Source organism: Anopheles coustani, chromosome 3 (genome assembly GCF_943734705.1).
Source record: "Anopheles coustani chromosome 3, idAnoCousDA_361_x.2, whole genome shotgun sequence".
Taxonomy (NCBI): Eukaryota; Metazoa; Arthropoda; class Insecta; order Diptera; family Culicidae; genus Anopheles; species Anopheles coustani.
Window position 1 is genome coordinate 94,015,705 of NC_071288.1, and position 24,446 is coordinate 94,040,150.

Below are 24,446 nucleotides of genomic sequence, written 5' to 3' on the forward strand. Positions count from 1 at the left end.
TCTGGTGAAAAACAAAAAAAAAGCATGGAGTTTCCCGCGCTTCTTGCCGGAGGAAGGGGGGGGGGGGGGGGGGGGCTTCTATCCACCTTGGTTCGGCTTACGGTCGACTTGCATCGCACAAATCCTTGGCGCTCTCGCGATTGCCCGACGTTCGTCGAAAAATGGGAATTTGCTGCTCATTGACATGGAAGGACGTTATTGTAAAGTGCAGGTTTTATTGGTTGACTTTGCTATGATTATGGCGAACGACAGCGAATGATTCTAAATCTTGCCAGCGAAGTAGGGCAATCGTTTTCAGATTTCCAGATTCGCCTAAAATCCAATTTGACATGGCAAAATTAAAAGGTTTTTTTTGGCTATTATGCAGTATAACTGATATCGTTCATGTTCTATATTTCAAATCGATATTTTCATTCCAACAAATATCATCAGTGGATAACTAAAGGTGACGAATTGATAAAACCAACTGGCTTGTTTAGTTGTTAACTAACTCTTCTAAGAGGTAATGATGTGTTTTTTTACAAAAAAAAACTCGTTATTTTACTTTCAAATGAAACATAATTGACGAGAAGTGTTATCAAAAATTAAAAACAAAAAAAAAACTAAGAGTATGTTACGTTCGATGGTCTTTAATCGCAGGGGAACCCTTCTAGTGGATCGATTAAAATAGCAATTTGATTCGTGGATCACAAATACAGCAGCAGTAGTAAGTGGAGAAGCGCTCAAACTACCACCGAGGGATGAGATCGCGATAGAAGAGATTATTGCGATTTGGCAGATCAATAAACCACCCATCGCTCGGGCGTCGTCGTCCTCCTGCTCCCAGATGCATCGCTAAAACGAGCGATTTCCCTTCGCTTTCCCCGGAACTCCCAGTAGTGCGCTTCCGAATGCGTTGTCGAGCGCAGCAATGCTTTGATCAAATGTAGCGAAACTAATACCGTTCCGTTGCAGAAGGGAAAGCAAGAGAGATTGAGCGAGGAAATGTAACAAAGTTCGTTCGCTTCGAACCCATCTGCTGCTGGGAGTTGCTTTTGCAGCGAGGCGTCCTACTTCGAAACCCACCCCCGCGGGTTGTGGTAAAGCGATAGCGATGCGCGGCGGAGAATGTCATCATCATTTTTCGAAACGATTGACGTGGCTCGGCGGGTGGTCGGCGGGATGCGGGTGGTTGTGGGAGCAATGAAAGATAATCATCGTAATGCAATATGCAGCCGGGGCCTTTTTCTTGGGCTCGGTTAGGGAAGGTAGTGTGCAGTCGGTGTAATGATACACCAGCGCGCCCGGATGGACGTCATCTGGGTAGCACAGAAGTGAAAAGGAGAGACATGTGGCGACGTGGGCAGAAGGAGGGAAAATTGTGACCTAATCGGGTCGGCAGTTTACTCCCGCCGAGAGGACAATGATCGCCGTTGCGATGCCGCTAAGCCTGATGATGCAAGGCAAATTCTGTGACATCAAAACGTGGTGCTTTACCGCAATTAAGACAAAAAAAAACCGGTCACAAAAAGGACGAGAAAAAATATGTAATCTCTTCAGTATAATTTACAAGAAGCGCTAAGTAATATAAAGGCTGTAATTTGGTTACGTTTTATTCGTACCATGGAGAAACAAACGAAAGAGTGGTTAATAGTTTCTAAATTAATCCACACGCCAATAATTAATTAATCATTACAGTCGGGAATTAAGCTTTTTTCTTATTAAAAATGTGTAAAAAATGACATCATCATCTATATATATAAAATTCTTGTGTCACGGTGTTAGTGGTTAAACCCCTCCTAAACGGTTGAACCATGTTTAACGAAAATTTGCACACATGTTTCTTAGGTATGAGAATAGGTTTTTAACTATCTCACGTCTGAAAACTGTATACTTTTTTAATTAATTACGATTTTCTATCGTCATACATTAATCTGTTTGTTTACATTCAGTAATGACATACGAAGTGTAATCTCAACTCGCAAGTATAAACGGTTACAACCGGGTGCCTTTTCACAGAGCGTGCTGAGTTGATTTCGAACAAATCGTTTCTTTTCAATAACAAGAAAAATAATCTATGTTTTTTTGTCGTTAATAAGAACAAATTTGTTTAGTTTTGGTATCTATGAACTTTATATATTTATAGAGCACGGCACTTATACAACAAACAATCAAAACGTGTAGTTAAAAACCAAATATTTTTAACAGTTGTGACAACTTTTCCAAAATCGTTTAACCGAACTATAAAAAGCTAGTTACATATAATTTTGTAGAACAGTTCGAAAAACAAGTTTGACATAAAAATTGTTAAATAAAACGACTTGTATTGTTTGCGGGGTAATTATAAGCAAAAACTAAAGAAGCATGTGAAAAATATTAATTAAGAATAATTGTATTTGAAAAAATCACAGACAGTAAACCAAACAAGCACCTTTAAACCACATGCAGTAACAAAAGTAAAGTTCCGCAGGTTATGAGGATGCCGGTGGGAGCATGGACGCAACCAGCCATCGGGTTATGAACACAGTTTCTCGTGCTGAACGTCTCACCTCACACTTTCCAGTTCACGCGAGTCACGTGGCGGAAACGAACGTTGAACGTTTGCATAATCTTGGGGCCACCGGACGGATGGCTTGCCTCGACGGGTGCAGAATATTTTCTTTCGTACCCTTCCCCTGCTCCTCGTTGGGCCTGGGGCGAGGATAAAGTTAATATATTTCTAGCGAAAGGTAGCTGCGAGCCGGCGGCGGCAGTGTAACACATAGTACGAGTCCTTTGCGGGATGATTGAAAATTCAATTTCCCTAGCCGATTCCACCCGGAACTGCAACTGCCTCCGTTGGGGATTTTGGTTCTCAATGGGGTTGAGGCTTTGAGTTCACATTTCGTAAGGCACTCGAACAGGGCAAGGTAGAAAATTAATTTTATATGAATTTGTAAATATATTTTGCCTCGCTGCAGTTGAGTTTCCTTCATCTCTGGCGTCCGAAGAAAGAACACATTCGAGCGGGTAAACATTTCATTCCACCGTCGTCGATTGGTCCTGGTTTTTCGCAGCTATCAAATGGTGGTGGTGGTGGTGTGGGAGAAGAATTGAGCCAGACCCCGCCGGATGACGCCACGGCGGAGGGCGGACTGATCCGTCTGGCAGGATTTGCGCGTGTTTGGCATGTGGCCGCAACGGCATGTAAATATTTACCCGACTAAATTAGAATTGCCCTCAATCGATGGCATGTTTTGGCAGTTAGGGCACGGGGGTCGGGTGCTGCCAGTGCTGCCGGTGGTCTGATGCGTGCTTGGCATCCCGGTTGGCGTTTTTGGCACACTTTTATTTATCAAAAACCAAATCAAAACTGTAAACGCGTTCGGTGTTTGCAAGTTGGTGGAGTGCAACGTTGTGCAAATTTGCTGTGAAATCAAAAAATATTTCTAGCAAACAACATATCTGACAACACTGGTGGGACGGTTCGGAAGCGGTTTCATCGCCATTTGGTTGTGTTTCGGTGCTTTGGAAGCGTTCCCTCGCAGGGAGGTCTCGCGAATGGCAAAGCGTCGACAGACTGCTGGTGCTGATGACAGCTGTCACTGCATCTGACAGCTCCACACTTGCCACGCCTTTGTCCTACGGTTTCTATGCCCGCCGGGTAGCAGTGGGGTGTCAAGGGAGATATTTGAATGTTGTAAAATAAATTAATCATAGCATGTCATGGAAGGTGCTAATCGCAATTTTCGTTTGCAGCACAATACAAAACAATAAAGTAACAAACATTCACTTCATCATGGTCCAACTAAAACATTCGATGATTGTGTTGCTTTCTTGCTTTCACTTCTTATTATTTTTTTTTATCGTAAAAAGTAAAGGCATTACTTTGTTTCTGAATTTCATTTACCAAATTATATAGTGTGTTTCTTTCCTTCATGTTATATATCGCTTGACATGTGACACTTTTCGTCTCAATGATAGTCCAATGTTTTTTGTTGAAATAACTGTTGTCTAAAACTGTTCGAAAAGTATGGATTGTAATTACTCTAATGCTACGCGTAACATTTTATTAACTTTAATTTGTATCTGCTTTGGCGAATGTCTAATGCAATGTGTGTCCGCTGTCAAAATGCGCCTGGCTTACAACTGCAATCAAGCGAACAAGCTCTACTAGGTATCGTAAAATCTCTTTCCAACCGGGCAGCGGGACCGTGCTTAATTCAATTCCCGCGTCGCCCGCGGTTCAGTAAGATTGAATTTGGATTTGTTCCAATAATCCAATTATATCCCCAGACGTGTTCGTGTACGACCACCGGAACATGGGGAGGAAGCTGCAATTGCAGTGCAGTGCGTTTACATGCTGCATCTCTGTTGCACGGGGGGGTTTACGGTTATCTCGTTTCGCTATCATCTACTGGGCAACAAAAGGGTCGAAATGGAACTAAAAATTGGGAGGTCTAGGAAGAAGTAAGGGGTTCGCATTGGTATCATCTGTTAACAAATTAAATTAGGTTTCCCCTGGAGCTCTAGGTCGTTACGATAATTTCATGGTTTTTTAAGCCATGTGAGCCATGAGAATGTTTATTTGTTACCGCTTTATAGTAGTTCTTCCATTATTGATGTAAATTAGAATCCCTCAAATTTACAAGAAGTTTTGACGGAAAGATTGTTATCCCCTTTTTAAAATAGAAAACTAAACTTTCGACACCAAAAAAGGATAATTTATCATAAATTTCTTGTCACGTTTTGCGAGCTCGGAGTTCTTTCGGGGAAGTTCTTTTTCAAACTGTTCGTGTTGTTAACGACCATTTTCTCTTCTTCCTCTCCCACGCAAACACACATGTCCTTTTAGGCTTCCATTCCGTATCCCCCGGGCTCCCCAGCGTTTGGAAGATTGATCGTTCGGAAAATGGCAAAAATTCAATTCTGCTCGCTCTCCGTCCCTGGCACGTGTGGCGTTCGCCAGCACGTTCGGTCCGGTGGAAATAATGGACACGACCCTCAGCGGACAGGAGGTCAGCATTAGCTGCGCCAAGGATCCGTTGTCTAAACAGCGCGTTTTTCGCCCCTCCTCAATCGATATTTGTTAATCTCAATATTGTACGGACCCAAATCGGCTCCTAGTGCTCGGGTCGGACATGCGGAAAATACCCAATCTTTGGATGTTCTGCGGTTCGGTGTGGTTTTGAGCGATAATGATAAAGTGTGTCCCCTGAAATCGAAAATAAAAAACAAAACACAACGGCGAGAAGAGGAAGCAACAGAAAGATAAAACCACCCTGAGAAGGAAGCAATGGGGGATGGGTTGGTTTGACATTTGTTCGTTGGCAAAAGGAAGTGGGCTTTGTTTGTTACGGAAGAGAAAATCGAAAATCAATTTCCTTTTCGGAAGCTCCACAAGCCGCAGTTGGGCGTCTGTGTTGCACATGTCTCGGTGAAGGTGACACGATCGAAAATCGACCCGCAGATATGGTTCCCTGGTTGAGGGCGAGAAAGAAGGGTGAAAACTGGAGCCAAGTAAAAAAGCCAGAGGGATCGCATAAATAGCAAAGACTATAACAAGGAAGCTCCCAGCTTCGTCTGGGTCAGCATGGAAATCTGTGCACTGAGCTATGTTTTGGCGACAGATAAACTAAAGGATAGGGATTTGATAAGGATAACGAGTGTTACATGGGACGTTCTGGTCGAGGCGATTTCGGTTGGCGTGTGTCTATTGATTGCGTTCTATTCCAAAAGGTTTCAACTCGAAGAAAAAAACCCGATCCTTTTTGGTGGTGTAAGGAAAATCATTTGGCATCGAATACAGAAGAACTTGGGACAACAAAATTCGTTCATAAAGTAGAACGTTTCGATAGAAATAAAGGAGTACACCCTTAGACAGCTTTAAATTTTATTGCAAAACATTATATTTAAAGCACTTTATTCCATTCCAAACAAATGGCTGATTTTATTTCTTTCTTTTCCCTTTTCAGGTAAGCGACATCGATCGTTACATAGAGAATGCTAAGCATGAACAATTGACATCGATTGTGGAAAATTTATGTTGGCCAAGAAGAGAACATGAGAGAAACAAAACCCCCTGAAGTCAATCTCAACGGAGGAAGGATGCAGGATGTTCAGTGGAATTCCAAAATCAAACACCATCGAATTGATTTCGAGGCAGCTTATCGTCCCGACCGTCATCGGAAGCTGTCTGTTTTACGCTCCGGAAACATGCGTCCCACTCAAACCAAACCAAACGCTCCTTCGTTCCACATCGACTCACCAAAGGTTGCGAAAAAGAGGAGACAAAACATGGGTGAAGCTTCATGGTATAAGGTGTAAGATTTACCATAAGCCCCTAAATCCGATACGATGTCAAAATTATCTGACAGATTGTATGGCGCCGTTCATTTTCAGTAAGATAACCCAGTGGAGGCGTAAAGCACGTTCCGGGGCGTGGGTGGTTAAAGGGACCGAAGGATAGGACGACAAGCGGACGGAGGAGTCATCGATCTACACACAGTCGATTCCACCTCCCACGCAACAACCATCCTTCGTGTGTGTGTGAACCGGCACAACCCTGCTGGAGCTACGCTTACTTCTCATATGTTGACAATTTCGTAGCAAATTATCCACCTTAATTTTGACGTGCACCGGTTTCCGATTACACAACCTTGGACCGTGATCGAGGTAGGAGTTGGGTGGAAGGAACACGGGGGCGGGCACGAATGAACCAAGGGATGGAAGGATAGTGGATATGTGCCTACGGAACGTGATTTCGTTACAGCACCCTCGGCCTAACGGCAATGCCCGCTTTCGGAGCGAAGAGGAAAGCAAACGCACCAGCAAGACGCTGTTTGTGCACAGGTTTTATATACCTTTTCCAGCGTGCCAGCATTGTCTGTCAACCTCTCCATCGCATACCTAATGCCTCCTCGGTCCTCCTTTCCGCCCATTTCGCAAACGGTGGCACGTGACGATCATATTGAATTCTCGACCCGGTTCGTGATCGTCGTGCGTGCATTGGTGTGTGCGATAAAATTGGACCCGGGTCTCGGACAGGTTGAAGGAACAACTGGTTTAAATAAGGTTCGAGGTTGTAGGATTTTTTAGAAACAAAAAAACAACATTCCAAAAAACATTCCAAAAATTATTGTTATATATATTTCCTTAACGGAAATAAATATAAGCTAGATGGTATCTCTAGAATGGTAAAATTTTACTTTTCTACCGTCTCAGGGAATAATTGGAAGTCGTTCTTCAGTTCATTTGATGTTAACATTAAACAACCAGCGTTTATAATGTAGACAACAAGAGAATTTTGTATGTTTCCGGTTAAAGCAGCTTCGTTGGAAAACCGCAGCTGAAATCGCGAGGAAAAACTGTAAAACAGCAACCTGTACAAAATGAGTAAAAAAAACCGCCCAAAATACGTGACTAGAATAGGTTAGTCAATATCAAGCGATGATAGGATAAAACTCAAAAAAGGCTCACTTACTAGGAAGGAGACAACCGAGGTAAACATAAACGGACGGAAAGCTTCTCGAGACTGAAAAATTGCACGTTTTCGAGATGAACCGAAAACAAACTGTAGTATCAATAAAACGTCGCACGGAAAGGAACCACCTCACGATGGGTGGATGAGCATAAGGATGGCGGATTTGGCGACTTAAAAAGCTCCCTTCGAATTGAATTTGCTCGGGTGTGTGCGCGAGGGTTTTTTCTTAGATGCTGGTGTTTTTTCACGCATCTTCATCCCAAAACCTTCAAACTCCAATTTGGATTAGTTCAATCGTGATCGTGGTCGAGCGACGCTCGGGACGGTGGGGACGGAACGGGAACGAATAGTGGAATCCGAATCCGCATCGTGATCGGGGTCGGTGCGACAACTTGACTCGCCACGGATGTTCGGATCGAAGGTTTGACGAGGGTTAGCCGGCGTTTGCTCGAAATGAAGTGAAAGTAAAGTGGGAGAGAAAATAAAGATCAGTTTTATTTGTTCAAGGTTTTTAATTTTCTGTGAAAGTACCTTCTTAACTCGGTCATGTCTCGTTGAGAGTTTGTTTTTTTTACGGTCGTAAGATCGTCCCTTGTCAGTTACAATCCGTTACACAAGCATTGTGTATGACAAATCCGGCGGGTTAAGGTTATAAAATTAAAAGGGAGATTGTGAACATTCTGAAAAAAAGCACGCAAACTATTTCTTGCCACATTTCGACTCCCTTTTACAGTTATCATATTGTTCATAGTCGCGTAGGGTATTTCCATTTCCGACGCAAGCTGTCAGTAGAAAACCGCCAGCGGAAGCTGTCAAATAGTTGGTTTGAAAGCCGGTACAGTAAGTTCACTTAACCTGGCCTGAAAGACGTGTTCATAGTAGGAAACTTCCGGTGCGCTGGGGGAAAACAACACGCTTCCTCGCGGGAAAGCTGTCAGGGTAGTGTCAGCAGTCGGAGCACCGATTGGCATGTATTGATGTGATATGCATGGACTCACATTGTACCAGTCCGGTTCTGTAAGGAGAAGCTCATTAGCGTGTTTCCATGATATGAGCTTTCTCAAAACTGTCAACTGTCATTATCTCTCGTTACGGGATGATACAAAAGAGAACTTCACTTCACTGTACATCAAATGTACTAAGTGGCGTATGAGGTGTTGGTTGTAATTGTTTATGTTTTGTGGATTTAAACCACTTTAAGTATCGTTCACTGCAATAAACATGATGAAGAAATAGAAAAACAGAAACGTATTTCGGAACGACAAGTTTGTTGATTGTTGTGAAATTCGTCCGGAATATAAAAGCTGTTTCCTGCCTTCTTCATTACGAAAACATGCTGCTTTTGGAGGATGTTCTCTTATCCATCACGTTCCGACCGAGGACCTTCTTTTCCCGCGGCGAGAGCGCAACTTCTGTGTTTTTTTCTTCTGTTCATTCTGCTCCATCAAGTTGTCCCGTTTCATCATTTTTGGTACCAATAATGATCGTGAGAAAATGCGCGGTTTGTGGTTCCCAAAAGGGCATCACCGAAAAACCGGAAAAGATTGAGGCATCCGTTCTATTCATCCGTTAACTTGGTGTAAGTTCATTTCTATGGCCATGTCTATCCGCGTGCCATCTGTGTTTGAGCGACGATCCCTCCCGCTGGTCGGTTGTGCGAAATTTACTTCACATGCCGGTTGCGCCGACGTATAGAGAGTCCATTCAAAAGCTTCCTTTGAACCAAAGTTTGAAAAGGAGACTTAAAAAAACGGAAAACAAAAAAACCGTTCCAAAAGTATTGCTCACCCAAAACGGTGACAAGATGGCGCACAGGGAAGACGTACGATCTTCCATAGAATGGGTGGTCCCGTCAGCGTATTTTTCTTTCGGTATTTTCTTTTAAAAGCCTGCTGTCCACCGTTGAAAAGTTTCGCTGCCGTTGTGCCGTTCTTGGGTGGGTGCAAAAAATAGGGCATCGCCATTTATCAGGTGGCATTCGGTGGAATTCACACCGCGCTTTCGCCCTACGCCCCGGTGGGTTTTCCGTTTTCCGCTGGCAACTCTCGCTCCGTCACACAAACACACAGCACTGACAAGAACGAAGGTTTCGTTCTTCATGGACTCGGTTCGGTTGAAAAGAAAAGGTCTGTTGGATGGATTTTTTTTAATGTGTTCACGAACATTGCGAGGAAAATGTTGAAATGGTTTTAGGAGCAGGAAAAAGAAAGATGCGAGCAAAAGTGCGAAGTGAAATACCAGCCGGAGAGTGAAAGCATCGACCCAAAATGTTTCTTTCATTACACTTGGCAAGGGAACTCTTTCGAATTTTTTTAAAGTTCCGTACATTATATTTATTTCGTTCGTCTATTTTTCATTAAAACCCGCAGATTGTATTTGGATTTTTCCATTTTTTCAACTCATTTTCGATATCTTCAACAACTATCGATAAGAAAATATAACAAAAACCTCAACTGTTAAGATCATTCCCCTCCTTTTTCTTTACTGCCCGCTGTTTTCTTCTTTCCTTCCGACACTGGGTTCTGCAAGCTTTAGTTTACGCAGCTTTTTAGTGAGCGTGGAAAGCAATGGAACTTCTGATTTTCCATTTCCTGGCGTTGTGGTATAACAAAGTGGAGGCTTGCGGGGAGCGTTGAATAAAATATGATTTAACCCTCGCCTCGCCAGTACCAGCATAGTGTAAAAAGTGTGTGGGTTCTGCATGTGTTTTCTCTGCCCTCCTGTTCTGGCGGCAACGGTATCGTTTTCACTTAGAAATGTGGTGTCCCGGAAACGAACGCAGAGTGGTGGAAATGCTGGCTCTTAGGAAATGTATTTTTTTAACGTTCTAGTCAAGTCCGCTGGGTGAAACTGATTCCATTCTGCAAGTGGGTGTGGTGTGCTTGACCCACTGATCGCAAGTTGCTGGCGGAGTGCGACACCGAACCGTTGCGGTTGCAACGTGCAAAATCCCTCGCCTCGAAATAGGTCACCCCCGGGGATATGGCGCTTGCTGCAAGCAAAATGGAAAAGAGGAATTTTTAGTAGCAATTTTTTTTTTAAGGAGTGATTTTAAACTGCTCCTTTCACATTCCTATGGTTTCCGATGTCGGAATTAGGTCGAATGTAGAAGTTTTTTATTCCAGAGAACCATTGAAGGTATCGAATTATCAAACATTGTACACTATCTGGTTTGTTTTTGAATAAAACTTTGTTAATTTGTTTATTTATTTAACTATAAATGATTTGGCTTGTTACATGTAATATTCTAACTGCAGCACATGACATTACAACAGTATCAGTTGATTTCATAATGCGATCATGTTTATGATAACTGTGTCAGTTGAAATCAGAATCGTAGCAGTTGATATTATAGAGTTGAATGAAACTTCAAGGTTGATTTACATAGCAGGTGAGTTCATCTCGCATGAATCGCTTTAATTTCATTAGAAAACAAAAGGAATGTTTAAACAAGCAGTGCTGATTAATTTTCATGTTGACTGCATGTCATTTATTTACTTATTTTTGGGAGCAGTTTCGTTCCAATGAAATCGAAGAGCTTCATCCGTTATTAACCTACCTGCTACGTAGATCAACCTTGGGCTGTTATTCGTGCAATATACGTTTACACTCGCTAGTTGCGTACTTCGCTCAAGCTGCTGTACTAGGAGGATTATAATACCAACTGCTACGATTCTGTTTTCAACTGACACAGTTATAATAAACATGATCGCGTTATAAAATCAACTGATGTTGTTGGAATATCATATGCTGCAGTTGGAATAATTGCTGCTACTGTAATGATATCATCTGAAAATCCCTGTACTTCCCGTTAAATGTACAATTAATCAGTCACTGCTGCTCCAATCTTATTTGTCGTTTGAAATTGCAGTGTCCAGCCGTCACTTTCTTTCATTACTATCGCAGAGAAATGTAATACGAACCACCAGAGGAGATTGAGTTGATAGCATTATCAGTGATATTTGATTGCTAATCAAAGAAAACTAAAGCAGACCGTGCACAAAGGAAGGTGGACACCGAGCTGTGTATGTAGCAATGATGGTTTTGCAACCTGTTTTCCTTGCCACTGGGAAAGTAGGAGTCTCCATTGCAATACTACGCCCCCGCACGAAGTTACTACGGTTGTTTGCGAACAATACTGGGGGCAGTCCCTCACGCCGAGGGATGATTGTGGAAAAGCGGACTCTGGTCTGGTGTGGTGAGTAACTGCTGTTGCTACCCAAACGAACGGAAAAATAAAGCTCCCAAGGCAATCGGTATAGAGACGACAGACAGACGGACCTAACGGACCCAGTCGCAAAAGGTACACTTGTGGCCGGATGGATCGGGAAAAAGGGAGGGGAAAGGGAGTGCAAGGCGACGCCAGTTGGAGTTCGTTAGGAAATGCACTTTTTAACTGCAAACGAACTGCACAATAAATGGTCCAACGTCCACCACCGTTGGCTGGTGAAGGGAAGGACAGTTTTCTCCCGGGAAATGGTTCGGGTTCCGATTGGGAGGAAGGCGAAATTATGTAGTCCCTTCGCCGCTGCTTCCCCCTTTCTCACTCTCCCTCTTTCTCCCACTCGGAACGGATTTAGTATGGAAGGACATTTGAGCTGTGGTTCGACCTCCGCAGACCGTTGGGGATATGCTCCACCAGGATGTGGTAATGTCGATCCGCATCCGCACCGGTATCCTTGTATTACTCCTCCCCCCCCCCCCCCCCCCTCCCCATCACTCCCTCACAACTATCCCGTTCACCTACCGGAAGCCATTTGGCTTGGGAAGTAAACATTTCAATTCTCGTTCTCGTGGGTGCTCCGTCCATTCGGTTCCGTTCGTCATGTCTGTTCCGGTTCCGGGTTTTATGGTTCAGTGTCCACCGATAGACTTATCTTTCCCTCCCTCTCTCTCTCTGGTCCGTGCAGGTTGGATTTGCACAACATAAAATAATATCCCCGGGTCCTTGGTGCGCGCGCGGGAGAGCTGTCTCTGGAGCCATGATATATTTTTATGGCTTTTATACCTGGTTCTTTTTTTCCTTCGAGCGCCCGGCCGGTTACAAACGTGAATACCTTCTTTTTTAGGTTTTTTCCCCATTTTCCTAACGGTTTAAGGCACACTTTCGAGACGGCAACGTGCTTCATCCCAGCGGGAACGTAGTAACGATAATTTGTGACGGAGCTTTTCCGCAAAGGTATTCCGCGTCCTTGTCGCCACTTTCGCTGTATTAGTGTCGGACGGATTCGTCAATTATGTAATGACAAATGTGTGTGGTTTGGGGAAGATTTGCTTTTGGGGGTTAGAGTAGGAAAAGTTAGGTTAAAGTAGAGTACGATAATATTAAAAAATGCAAGAAAACGAAGCATATTATTTGAAATATTTGTTGCTCCATAAGTAGATAAAAATATAACATCAAAGCTAAAGCTATTAATAAAACTAATTCTATGGGAAGCTAAGTCTTCACTTGTTTTTCAAAAACCCTCGGTTTAGCAAATTTTATAAACAAGTTTTATCAAACATGGTTGTACTAAAAAAGTATGCTAAAAACGCTTGGCCGTATATATCCTAGTTGAACAACTGTCCTGTATTATTTAGAATCTAATTTGTTGAAGTCTCTCACCCAAAAACACGGCATCTCTGTTAACTCGAATATTGTCCTAGTGTAAATGATGTTATGTAAACTTCGCGGAACTATTCCTTGCAGACCTGTCTTTAAAAACTAATCGAGTTGAGTTTTACGTCGCCAGTATACCAGGTGTTCTGCGATAACAGTGTGAGGAAATGGCAAATAAAACTCTTTTAAAGTCCGTTTAGTTTTTGGCCATCAAGTTTCGAAGAAAAATCCCTTATCGCTCGTACGTCGCCGTTACGTGCTAGAACACAGCTACGGGACATATCTTTCTACCGGCTTCTCTCACAATATCCTTACCCTGGTTAGTGGTTCTGGGCTATTCCGCAAAACTTCATACCCACAACCGGCAAGTAAAATTCGAGTGTACTTTAAGTGTCCGTTGCGGAGCAGTCCTTTATGGCAGTATGGATGTTGGGTGTTTTTGCAGTTTCTTTTTATTTTAAGAAGCAAACGCACCACCATCGTTACTGGCTCTTGCCGGAAGGGTAAAGGACGTTACCCATTTGCCTAGAAGTAACCGTTTTTTGACCCCATTAGCAGGGGCAAACCACCGTGCACAGTGGCACAGTGGCTTGGGTAGAGTAATTCCCGCCCATTTTCCTCTTTCTACCTTGTAGTAGGTCCCCTTTTTCCTTTATGCTCTTTACATCAAGACCACTTCAATATTCCTTGCCGCTCATTATACGAAAAGATGAACGACCACTCTGTCTGTTTTTCCTTGTTAGTCGAAATTGTTAGTAGCTGTGTTTTAGTTGTAATAAATTTGCACAATCGTTAAATCATATTTTAAAACCTTCAAAATATTTTTATAAATAATATTAAAGCTATTTTTATACTTACCAAAAGAGGCACCCATTATGGGGACATAGCCTCTACGGGGTTCGTTAAAATACGGATGAGTGTGCAGATTGCCGGTGGAATGTGTAAGCCAATCGGAACAGGCAAAAGTTTCTTTGTCATGGCCTCCTTCGAGGATCGATGCTGATGATGCTATATTAAACCACCTTTTCGAGCACTTTTCGAGTCCCTTTTCCGACAACACCATCAAGTTTTGGGCAAATTTTCCTGACCCGGTGTAGTTTTGAGTGACTTTTTTTATCATTATTGCTGTATAGAGATGCTTATTGGGAAATTCCAATTTCCATGAGCTCGTTCTCGGAAGGATGCCTGCGCCATATTTACATGTTGTTTGATCAATATTCCTAGAACATGCATCGATGCATATTTTTATTGCTCTTCGGTGAACTTTCCTGTGTTCCGAGAAGGCAATTCAAATTTGCCACAAACCAGGCCAAATAAACGTGGTTCATCATCACCGGTGTGGGTAGTAAATGATTCAATCAATTAGCTTTCCCCCCAAAACGGCTTGAAAAAGTTCGTATACCAAAGTTGAACGATTGCAGAAATTGTAATTTAATCAACGTGTAGTGCCCGCACATGGCTTGTGTATACAAGTCCAACTTTCTCATACATTGTCTGTTCTCTTTCCCAAAGACGAGTGTCGTTCATAACTTTGTAAATTTTACATGCCTTCGTCAAGCGATCGTGACCACTTTTGAGTGAATGAGGCTCGGAGGAGGTCTCGTCAGGATACTCGGGTATTCGTTTATGTTCCGGTCAAGGTGCAGCGTCCACGGAATTATTCGATTTTAAACAACTCCTCTGATGTGAACTGAACTCATTTTTCTGTTTGATTTTGACTTTGGTTGGTTGTTAAAAATGTAAAATCACTCGAAAAGCTTTCGATTTGACGACGCCATGTCCAATTTACAAAAGCTAGCAAAGAAAACATTATTCCTTTCAACCGCAAGAGCTCGATTTGATTTGATCCGTGATTGGATCATGCTTTCGGTTTGCGTGGATTGAAAATTCCAGCGCGTCTTAAGTTAACAGTGTTTGGAATCGACACACATCGACAACATGTCCCGCACCGCACCCGTCCCTTCCCCGGGACGATCGGAATTAATGAGGTAAGCGCGTGCGGGGCTAACCTTAACCTACACCTACGCCCAGACAAACACTTACACAACCCCACAAACATCTGGCCTCGGGTTTTTTTTGCAAGGGGGCGTAACTTTGGTGAAAGTTTCCTTTGCCGATTACTTTGGCGAAGGTGCAAAGTACGCGTTGCTGAGCTTTCCTAGCGTGGTTCGGGATGATTCATGGATGGAACGCAATACGGCAAACCCAAGAAAAAAGAAAAGACCAAACCAAACCCGTTTTGTGCGCTTTTATTTTTCTTTCGCTCCACTTCAAAGCGCGTCAAAGTTTATTTGACTTTGCACAAGTAGGTTGTGTATGTTTTTTATTACGTGTAAAATTTGATCCCCCCCCCCCCCACCCCCCCCCCCCCCCGCGTTACTCGACCTTACGACGCGTGTTTCATCGGGAGCATCCCACACATCGAACATAAAGTGTGTTTGATTAAGTTTCAAACGAAACGATTCGCTTTCGGCGAATCAGTTTGCGGATGCCTCGGATCATATGAAACCAGTCAGTTCAGACCGCCGCAAAATGGCAAAGGTTAAATCGCATCGCGCTGTTGCTTCAAGTTTGTTTGTTCCATGCTTTGTTGGAACATTCAAACCATGAGTCATGCCTAATCGGAATAGCTAAAATAAACCAATAATTAACTTACAAGATATGTCTGGAGAAAGTTTTCAATTAATTTTGAGGTGGAATTTTCAGGAAGAGTCGTATCGTTGTTCAATACTTTTTTTTATTAGATGGCGGTAGTTCTTCTACCGATAGGAAGTTAATAATGTGTCGACAATTAACAAATTTGCCATAATTAATATAATAAAAAACAATGGAAAACTTTCCGTAGCTTCCGATATGAACTAGAAAATGATAAATTGTCGCACGCCAGGTCGCTTTGGCTCGATAGAAACATTGTGGTTTCGCCCCATTGTGAGCCCGTTTATCATGGATAATCAGTATTAGCGAACAAATTGCTCCCCCGTTCGAGTTGAGGATACCGAAAACTCCGTGCTAAATAGAGTTCCTGCCCCCCCCTTTCCCATTCGGTCTACAAGGGAATCAGGATTAATCCACCGGGCGGGCCGGTTGTTTGAGGGGTGGAAAAATGATCCCATTTGAAAAATTAATCGACGATCGTGTTTCCGAACGCAGCCACATTTCCACGCTGGCACAGTTTGACTTATTAATGGAATTTATAATGAACTAAGATGAAGAGCCGGTACAGGACAGGTTAAGGATCGCCTTCAAGCGAAAGAACCGAACATTCAATAAGATGCTGTTGTTGCTTGCAGGCCGAACCACGGATCGTTCATCAACTTGTTTTCATCAAGGCTTAAGGACAAGAGAAAAAAGCGTCCCAGCATAACTTATCGCAAAGGGCAAGCTCCCGGAGGACGCATAGGGTTTTATTGAGGTATCTTCCTTCCAAAGCCATCTCTAGTAGAGTAGTAGGTCTGTTGGCAAGCAAAGGCCTGTTTCTAAAAACCGATGTGCCGCCTGATCAAGATTGAGTAATTAATTATCCCTCACCGTTCCGTCGAGCAATCTCGCGGCCAGAAGGAATGAAGAGAAGCTGACAGAAGTAGAAAGGCAGGCGGGGAAGACCAGGGAAAAGGAAAACCTTTCGACTTTTGGACACTTGCAACTCTAAACTACTGTCATTCGGGGACATCTTTTACGGTGTCAGGATGAGCGAGCAGTTTCGGGCCCTTACGAGAGGACTATCGTGAGGAAAGATTGACCGAAAAGGTGATAAGGAGTTGCAAGAGGTGATAAAAAGAGACGGAAATGGAAAATGTTTCAGACGAGTTTGGGATTCCCCAAGCTGGGGAAGCTTGCGCTAATGAAAGGTTTTGTGACAAGCCAACTTGGGCTCGACTCTGTCTGTGTCCCATTTTCCCCCCTCCTTAAGAGCCCACTTGCCGAACTTTCCCTCTGTGAAAATCCTCGCTCGCTGAACCAGAAGAGGGCCGCCGTGGGTGCGTTGGACTTTTGAGTTTAATTAATTATGAATGGTCTTCATCGCTGTCGCCAGCGTCCTAATGTGTCTTGCCCTAGAAGCCACCCTGCCGCCGCGCCTATCCGTGTGGCCTCCGCCAACTTCTCCGCGGGTTAAAAGCGGGAAAAATTTACAATTCAAAAAACAGGGGACCAATCCCATCCGCCCGGTTTTGTAACGGGGCCACTGCCTCCGCTTTCCCAGATTTGCCGGCTCTCGGGCGTAGCCGTAAGATATTCCATGAATATGTAACACCAACTTTGTCCGCGTGGAATCTTTGGGATTGCATTTTCCACAGAACGCTTTTCGAACGACACTGCGTCCGGTTTCGGCCGTCTTATCGCTCGTGTTATGTTTTCATTGGCAGCATTGGAAAAAATGTTTGTACTGTTCAGCTTTCGCTATCACAACCGTAATAAAATTAGATGTAATAAGACCGTTCTCTTGTTGAGTTGAAAATTTATTGAATTATTTATAAATCGTTTTGATTGATCAATTGCCCTTTCTTATACCCTTTTCTTCTCTTCTTTGCAGTGTTCGCAGTGTGATGCACAAATACCTCGAGAAGGAAAATGAGGTCAACTTCGACAAAATTTTCAACCAAGTACTAGGTGAGTAGGTTTTTGATGTTTTAAAATTTCCAATCGTATTTTCATTCTTTAACAGTTGATAAAGTTTTTTCATTTTTTGCAACTTCCACGATCATATAATCACTGAAGAATTTAATGGATCTATTTTCCACTGTTTGGACTGCATTTATTACTCAATTATTTTCCTATCAACTGTCAACTGCATACAAAGTAACGTTTTGCTGAGTTCCTTAGTGGAACAAATATTCGAAGAATGCACTTTCGCGAGGTTCATTATTCAACGTCACTGGCCAAAATACGTTTCTCCCACAGCTGTCATCGATCATAAAACTCAGCGAGGACATTTTGGACTAAGAATCGGGTCAGAAGTAATTTATTCCCGTTCAGTGTCAGATTGAACAAAAAAAAACATCCAGTGGTAAAACTATCCCTAATGAAGTTCTTGTAAGGAAAAATAAACCGACTGGGTGGACAGGAGTGCGAAAGATATCCTATCGTCCTTGAAACAATTTGCTAGTTTGTGACATAAAGCAAAGGAAAATGAAGAAGCCGGTCGAGTATCCCTCTACCATCTCTAGATTATCAACATCTAGTAATTTGCATGATAAGTGGATGATATTAAATCAATTCACTAGAACGTTATTCTTGTTCAGTTTTTCTTCTTATAAATTTGTTCTTGGTGTTTTTTCAATTGTATACTATCAATCGAAATTTATTCATTCCTTATGCTGTGAATAAACGTTTTGATAAAATCGTTTTAACATTGCGCTTTACTAATTTCTACGGGGGTTTTTTTTTACAGGATATTTATTATTCAGAGACTTCTGCGACAACGTATCGGAAGAACCAGTGCCACATTTGAAATTCTACGAGGAGGTAAATATGCAAGGAGCTTATGGAGTTTCTTTCTTTTTAATTTGTTTTTCAAATGCTCAAAACCGATGAAGAAAACGGTGCAAGTATTAAATTTCCTTTATTGTGCATATTGTTTGTTCATGCAAGTCTTGGTTGGTCCGACATCCAGATCCAAAATTTCAGAGACTAAAAGCTAATAGTCGTCATGCATCAATCTTAAATTAGAAAAAGAAAAACTTTCGAAAAATGATTTCCGTACTAAGAGAAGAAAACATCTTGCTCCAACATTCTGCGGGCTCGTTTAATCATACCGTTCAATCCCGTTAAAGCTGGAAGCATAGATCAAGAAAACCTTTTTCAAATGTCGTCTGAGGTAAAGCGCAACATTGTATTTCGTTATAAGAACACAGCTCAGCATTTCGAGCTTGTTTCGAAAAATAAAACAAATTTCTTTGATGAATTTTGCGAAGCGGTCGGGTGAATTAATTTCAAGCAACTCTAGAAATAAAAACAAAACATACTTTGTCTATTTCGCTGAAGCATGATAATCCGACGACCGAAGGTTCGTGTTGCTGGGCAAGGAATAAAATAAATCTTTGTAAAAAAAACCAAAACACCGTTCGGAAGCTCCTGAAAAGAAAAAGTATAACTGTGGAGGAGTTTTCGTTGAATTTGCGTGGTAATTGCGAACGCCCAACGGGAGTTTGTTATAATTAAATCCTAAAATCAGAAAAAGTTAAATGTTTGCCCACAATTATCCTACAACGACAACAAAGTGAGTTATTTTCTAGAAAACGTGAATTGATGTTATGAAATGTACATTAGTTTGAAGCTAATGAATATGTCTGTATGCAAAACAAAGTAATTGATAACGTCCGGTGTGACGGCTTTACGTTGACAAATCTTTTTCCGAGCTTGTTTTGATCCAATACCTCTCAGGATATCCTGTCCACCTTGCAAAGGGCCATCCATCGTCTGCTGAAGCCCCCGAAAGGGTCGTCTCGAGAAAAGGTGGAGAGGATCCAAGCAAACAATAAGTAACTGACTGGTAAAGAGGGAAAGTGACAGTACACAGGAAGGAAGACGGAAAGCGATCGCGAAAAACGAAAAGAGTAAAGCTGCGCTCTGTTTGAAGATGTAAAATTTCTCATTTAAATGCAAATTAGTTGATGGAAGCTTGTTTGAGGTAGAGGTGAGCTTGACGAGTTTGGCAGCACTGGACAGCGGGTCAGGCTTGTCAACGCCTTGCAGGCCATCTTCGGCAACAGTGGCAATATGAAACATTCCCGCGTCCCCGTCCCCCCTTTCCTGCTTTCCCGGTCCACGCGCCGTCAAGAGGTAAACTCCGGTTTGACTTTCTTTTAACCTCGGGGAATTTTGTTTTTCCTTTTCGCTTTCCGGATCGCTTGAAGTGCGTCGAGACCCCGTCTTTTTTTTTTCTTCTTCCGCCTGCATCTCATTTGCGGTGTGAATTGTTTTCCCCGTTCGCCACCACTACCACCGCCCCTTCGGTTGGGGTCGCTTGACAAGTGTTTGATAAATGGCGGATGCCGCGGTTGAGTTATGGGCTGGCGATGGCAGCGGTTTGACTTCAACGTCGCGGTTCACCGGTACGCCCTGTTGTATTTGGCTTTACAATATCGGCCCGGCACGTCAGAGAGGGATAACAAAGTTTCGATCAGGCGTGTTTTCAGGGCGCAAAATTGATACCGAAAGCAAATGGGCCTTGTAAAGCGCGCTCAATAAACGTGACGGATGAAAGCAAGGAACGAACATCAAAAAGCATTTCGATTTTCAATATGATGGGTTTTGATTTCGTTTCGAAAATGATGTAAATTTGGTCGGTCGTTTCATTGTTACAAGTAAATAACAAGCACACCGAGCGTGTTTGCAACGTTACGTAAATATCTCTACATGTGATTTCTTCCGTTTGACTTTATGATGTCAGCCTCTCGACGAGCGTTGAGAGGAACACCGAAACATTTGATGATTAATGTTGTTGACCACAAAGTATGGATATTTTTTGGTTGGGACTTCGTGATCGTGAAGCATTAAACCGATTAAGAAAAACATAAATAAATGATGTCAATCTATCACGCACGATCGACCTTGCCCTTGCCGTTTGTCGAAAAAAGGGAGAAGCCAACCCCATTCCTACTCTTCAAACAAGTTTCTGTTCATATTTTCAAAATCTCCAACTGGTTTATTGGTCGTCCGGGAAAAATGGGGATGTTGGAGACGATTATTTTTATACACCCTTTAGTGACAGCTGCTCCATCGGAGCACCGTTGGTCCATGGTCAAACGGACACAACCCGCGCATCATAAACTACGTTCCTCGTTTTGAGCAAATGATGATGATCGCCATGCGCCCGTTGAAAAAAAAGCGATGCTTGGAACCAGCCATTAATTAGTCTAAAGTGGTTTGGTACGAGGTCCGATTGAACGAATTCGTTTTTAATTCGCGTTGATAGAAGAACAACATTCAATTACTTACGTAGTATAATTTTTTCCCCTGGAATAGATGAAGTTTGTTTTAAATTGAGATTGTTTGATATTGAAAAAGTTAGAAGTTGAAAGCATTTAATAAGCTACATCGGAATCGTCCTACGCTCAGCTTCATTGTTAAATTTTCAATACTAACAATTTGGCGAGTGAATATCAATACACGAGCAGCCTTAAGCTACCCAAGAAATTGTATTCTCGAACGAAAAAAGTCAATATATGAAATTGTTATGCTGCTTTGTCGATTTGGTATCGATTATTTTTGTTCTTGGTTCGATTTTTTTGTTTAGAGATTCTATTTTACCAGAAGTGGTTTTGGTTCTCGAACCATGTACAGATCCTCTTAAAACTTACATGGTATCGTGGTGAAACAGTCTCAGATGTATAGAACATTTGGTGATTGGAAGAACGAAAAAACAGAACTCTCGTTGGGAATGGAAAGTGATATCCTCGGGGGTAAAGTTCCTCCGTGGACAAAGGTAATCGATATAGGAAAAAAAGAAAGAAAAGCAAGAAACTGTGTATAACTGAAAAAGGACACTCAGGATAATCCTAAAAGAAAACAATTTTATTCTTTCTATGTTTCGATTAGTTTAGATTTGTAAAAACTTCGTCCGATTTCGTTCTCCTCTAGAGTTTCGTGTAATGTACTCAATGTTAATGTTCGTAACGAAAGTCCAACGCTTTTTTTAGAAGTTCACAATTTTACTTAGACTTTTAATTTTTTTAACTTGCAACATTTAGAAATACAAGTCGCACAAGTTTCTTGATTTGTTGTTGATTTGTGATTCTTGTGATTTGTTAACTATTACAGAAATAATATGAAGTATTTAAAAAATTAATAGTCTGCATCAAATGTTAATAGTGTTTGCCATCTGAAGTCCAATAAGAGCATTTCTAATATTTATACTATGTTGTTTACTTATGATAGTGATTTTTAAAGTGTTGTTTCGCCACAACTCGACGTAGTCTGCTTATCGATGTAAGTTTAGTGGTTATTTCCTCTAGCCCTCTATACTTCTTCAATTGTTACGGCTTCCGCTTTAAGTCTGTTGCTGCATGGTGGTGCGTACTTCAGTGCCGCTACCATAGCAACTATGTACGAAGAAAAATCGAGAAATAGTTACGACTTCCACACAAACTTGCCAAGGGTGGTACACGCTTTCCGGGGCACGTTTTATGTTCCAGTGTCCATTTTATTAGCGTTCTTACCGTTTCGTTGCCATCGGCTGCGAATCCGAACTATTCCATCGGCTTCCCGTACATCGCTCGATTGTTTCTCCGCCAAGAGCAAGGAGCAAACTTCCTGTTTCCTTTCTCATACAAAACTGTAGTCGAGGTGTACCTACGGTAGCTACGGAACAAGAAACTGCCTTCTTCGGCCATTTCACGTGCATTTCCTGAGACCGAACTTTATCTTCCACCTGTGTGGGCGAGTTTGAAAGCGTGTTGGTCTTAGAAAATTATGTTGATTGCTTTTCCAACCATTTCAGCCATTGGACGGTTTTCTTTTTTCTTTATTTTTTAAATTAAAAGATTGTTGTACATTTTATTTTCCAATCTGTTGTCGTGCTTTCCAAATTTGTTGTTGTGATTATTAATTTTCATAGAAATGTGTGTTGTTTCCCTTGCTGAAAATCATTTGACCTAAAGGAACGTTCAATTTCAGTTTGTGTTCTGCTTTCGATATTTTCCGCTCCGTTGGTATATTTTATTTGTTTGGTGTTGCAAATCAGGTTGCGAAATATTTTTTCCCTTTTTTTCTCTTCAATGTGAAAAAAGACCAGTAAACTTCGTGCCAAGCAAATAGTTTAAAGTTTTTATTTGTATGTTCCTTCTTGTTCCATCGTATCGGTTTCTTTTCGCCGTTTAATCCTCAAAGTTGAACCATATTTCTTTCCATCCGAGGAAATTTTTCGCAATTTATTACAACCTATCCGTGCTTCGCATCCTACGCAGTCTGACGGAAAAATGTTTTACTGGTGTCCTAGAAAAACATGCAAAAAAGAGCAGATCAAAATTATTTGCGTTGGTGACCTGAAAAAACAATCCCACCAGTGAATGTATAGCGGAACTTAGCATGGACGAATGCTGCAACCATTCTGGTGCCATATAAACTTTCGCTTCTATCGTAGGATTATTTCTGGCATGGACTTTTCTAAACTTTTCCACGTTTCAGAATGGCAAGTGGGTCGTTGTTTATCGTTTAATATTTAATATTTTTATTTAGATTATGAATTAAAATAATATAATATATGATTCTTCTTGAAATGTACAAGAGATTTGATGGAATAGAGCCTCCACCGCGAAGCTACCTCAGGTTTCGCAAGCTTTTTCCGGAGGTGAAATCGAATGAAAGTTTTAATTACAACTCTATTAGTCTCAGAACCGACAGGTCCTGCCATTCCCAGTAAGGAGCTATCCTGTAAAGCGGCCGGCGCACTGACCTGTCTGAATGTTCGAAACTGAAGAAGAACTGAACGGCCGCCTCCGGGCTGAAAGTTACCAACTATTAGTCCGTACACCGGTGATTCCGGGTCGTCTTGTTACCACCTGAAAGGTTTAATTTGGGGGCTAAAAAGTTAATCTCGCGGGATGAGTCCAACCGGCGCCGCAACCCATCCACCATTTTATCTTATTTTTCATCCGCCCACCGGGGGTTCCTTCGATTTGCACCATCCGCGCACCATTAGGAACTCACAATAACTGCACGAGCGAAAGAGGTTAAGTAGTTCCGAAGCCGCTGTCGAGGAGCGTAATTATTTCAATGAGTTTTGCTGCTTCCGAGAATGAGGATTGTAAAGTAGGCGGAGGGTTCATTCAATTATCTTCATTCCTTGGTAATGTTAGCTTACTTAATATTAAAATAAGATAAATAGAATAACACAAGTCAAACTGGATAAAAAATGGGCATTTATGTTTTTAGATTGCAAAAACAGGCAAAACGATAACTTGTTCAAAACTTTAAGTTGTGTAACAAAGTTGTTTCGTGTAAAAAAGTAGCACCTTATCGTTCTTAATGGCATAAAAGCACGAACAGGGATTGCGAGAATGAAGTACACGCCAAATACTGCATTTGAGACATCAACATCCACTTAGAATTGTCATCGTATTAAGTGTTCGTTGGCACTTCAATATCCTCTCGTACTGAGCCGTTCTGGCATGGTTCGCGCCTGGTCACCACCACCTCAATCAACCTATACTGCATAGTTTCTAGTGGGCACTTCCTTTGACACCACGAGCATCAATTCATCGAGTGGCCTTTCTTTCCTAAGGGTGACAAAGCTCATCATGTTTTCGTCGCAAAAGAGTCGCTCAGCCTTATTAAGTGTAACACTTTGAAGAAATGAAGCTGAGTTTCTTCGTTGATGATGCGTTTACTAAGGTGAACATAAACTACAGTTTGATTTGTAGAAACCTACAAGTGTTGGCAAATGTAACTTTTGTAGAAACCCTAGAA

At 42.0% G+C, this 24,446-nt stretch overlaps 2 protein-coding genes across 4 annotated transcripts in view; both read left to right on the top strand.

Annotated features, from left to right (window-relative positions):
• Positions 1-24,446, top strand: part of LOC131260675 (alkaline phosphatase 4) — a 328,385-nt gene that overhangs the window by 290,407 nt on the left and 13,532 nt on the right. The gene's annotated exons all lie outside the window — the stretch shown is intronic.
• The window catches only part of LOC131260673 (G protein-coupled receptor kinase 1), an 86,026-nt gene that overhangs the window by 27,635 nt on the left and 33,945 nt on the right, over positions 1-24,446 (top strand). For all 3 annotated transcript variants that reach the window (XR_009178166.1, XM_058262465.1, XM_058262466.1), the window contains exons 3-4: positions 17,572-17,648; positions 18,430-18,503. Coding sequence is in view for 2 of the 3 variants with exons in the window: in XM_058262465.1 (XP_058118448.1) it covers positions 17,572-17,648; positions 18,430-18,503 (151 nt within the window). In the remaining variant the exon portion in view is untranslated. The remainder of the gene's footprint in view (positions 1-17,571; positions 17,649-18,429; positions 18,504-24,446) is intronic.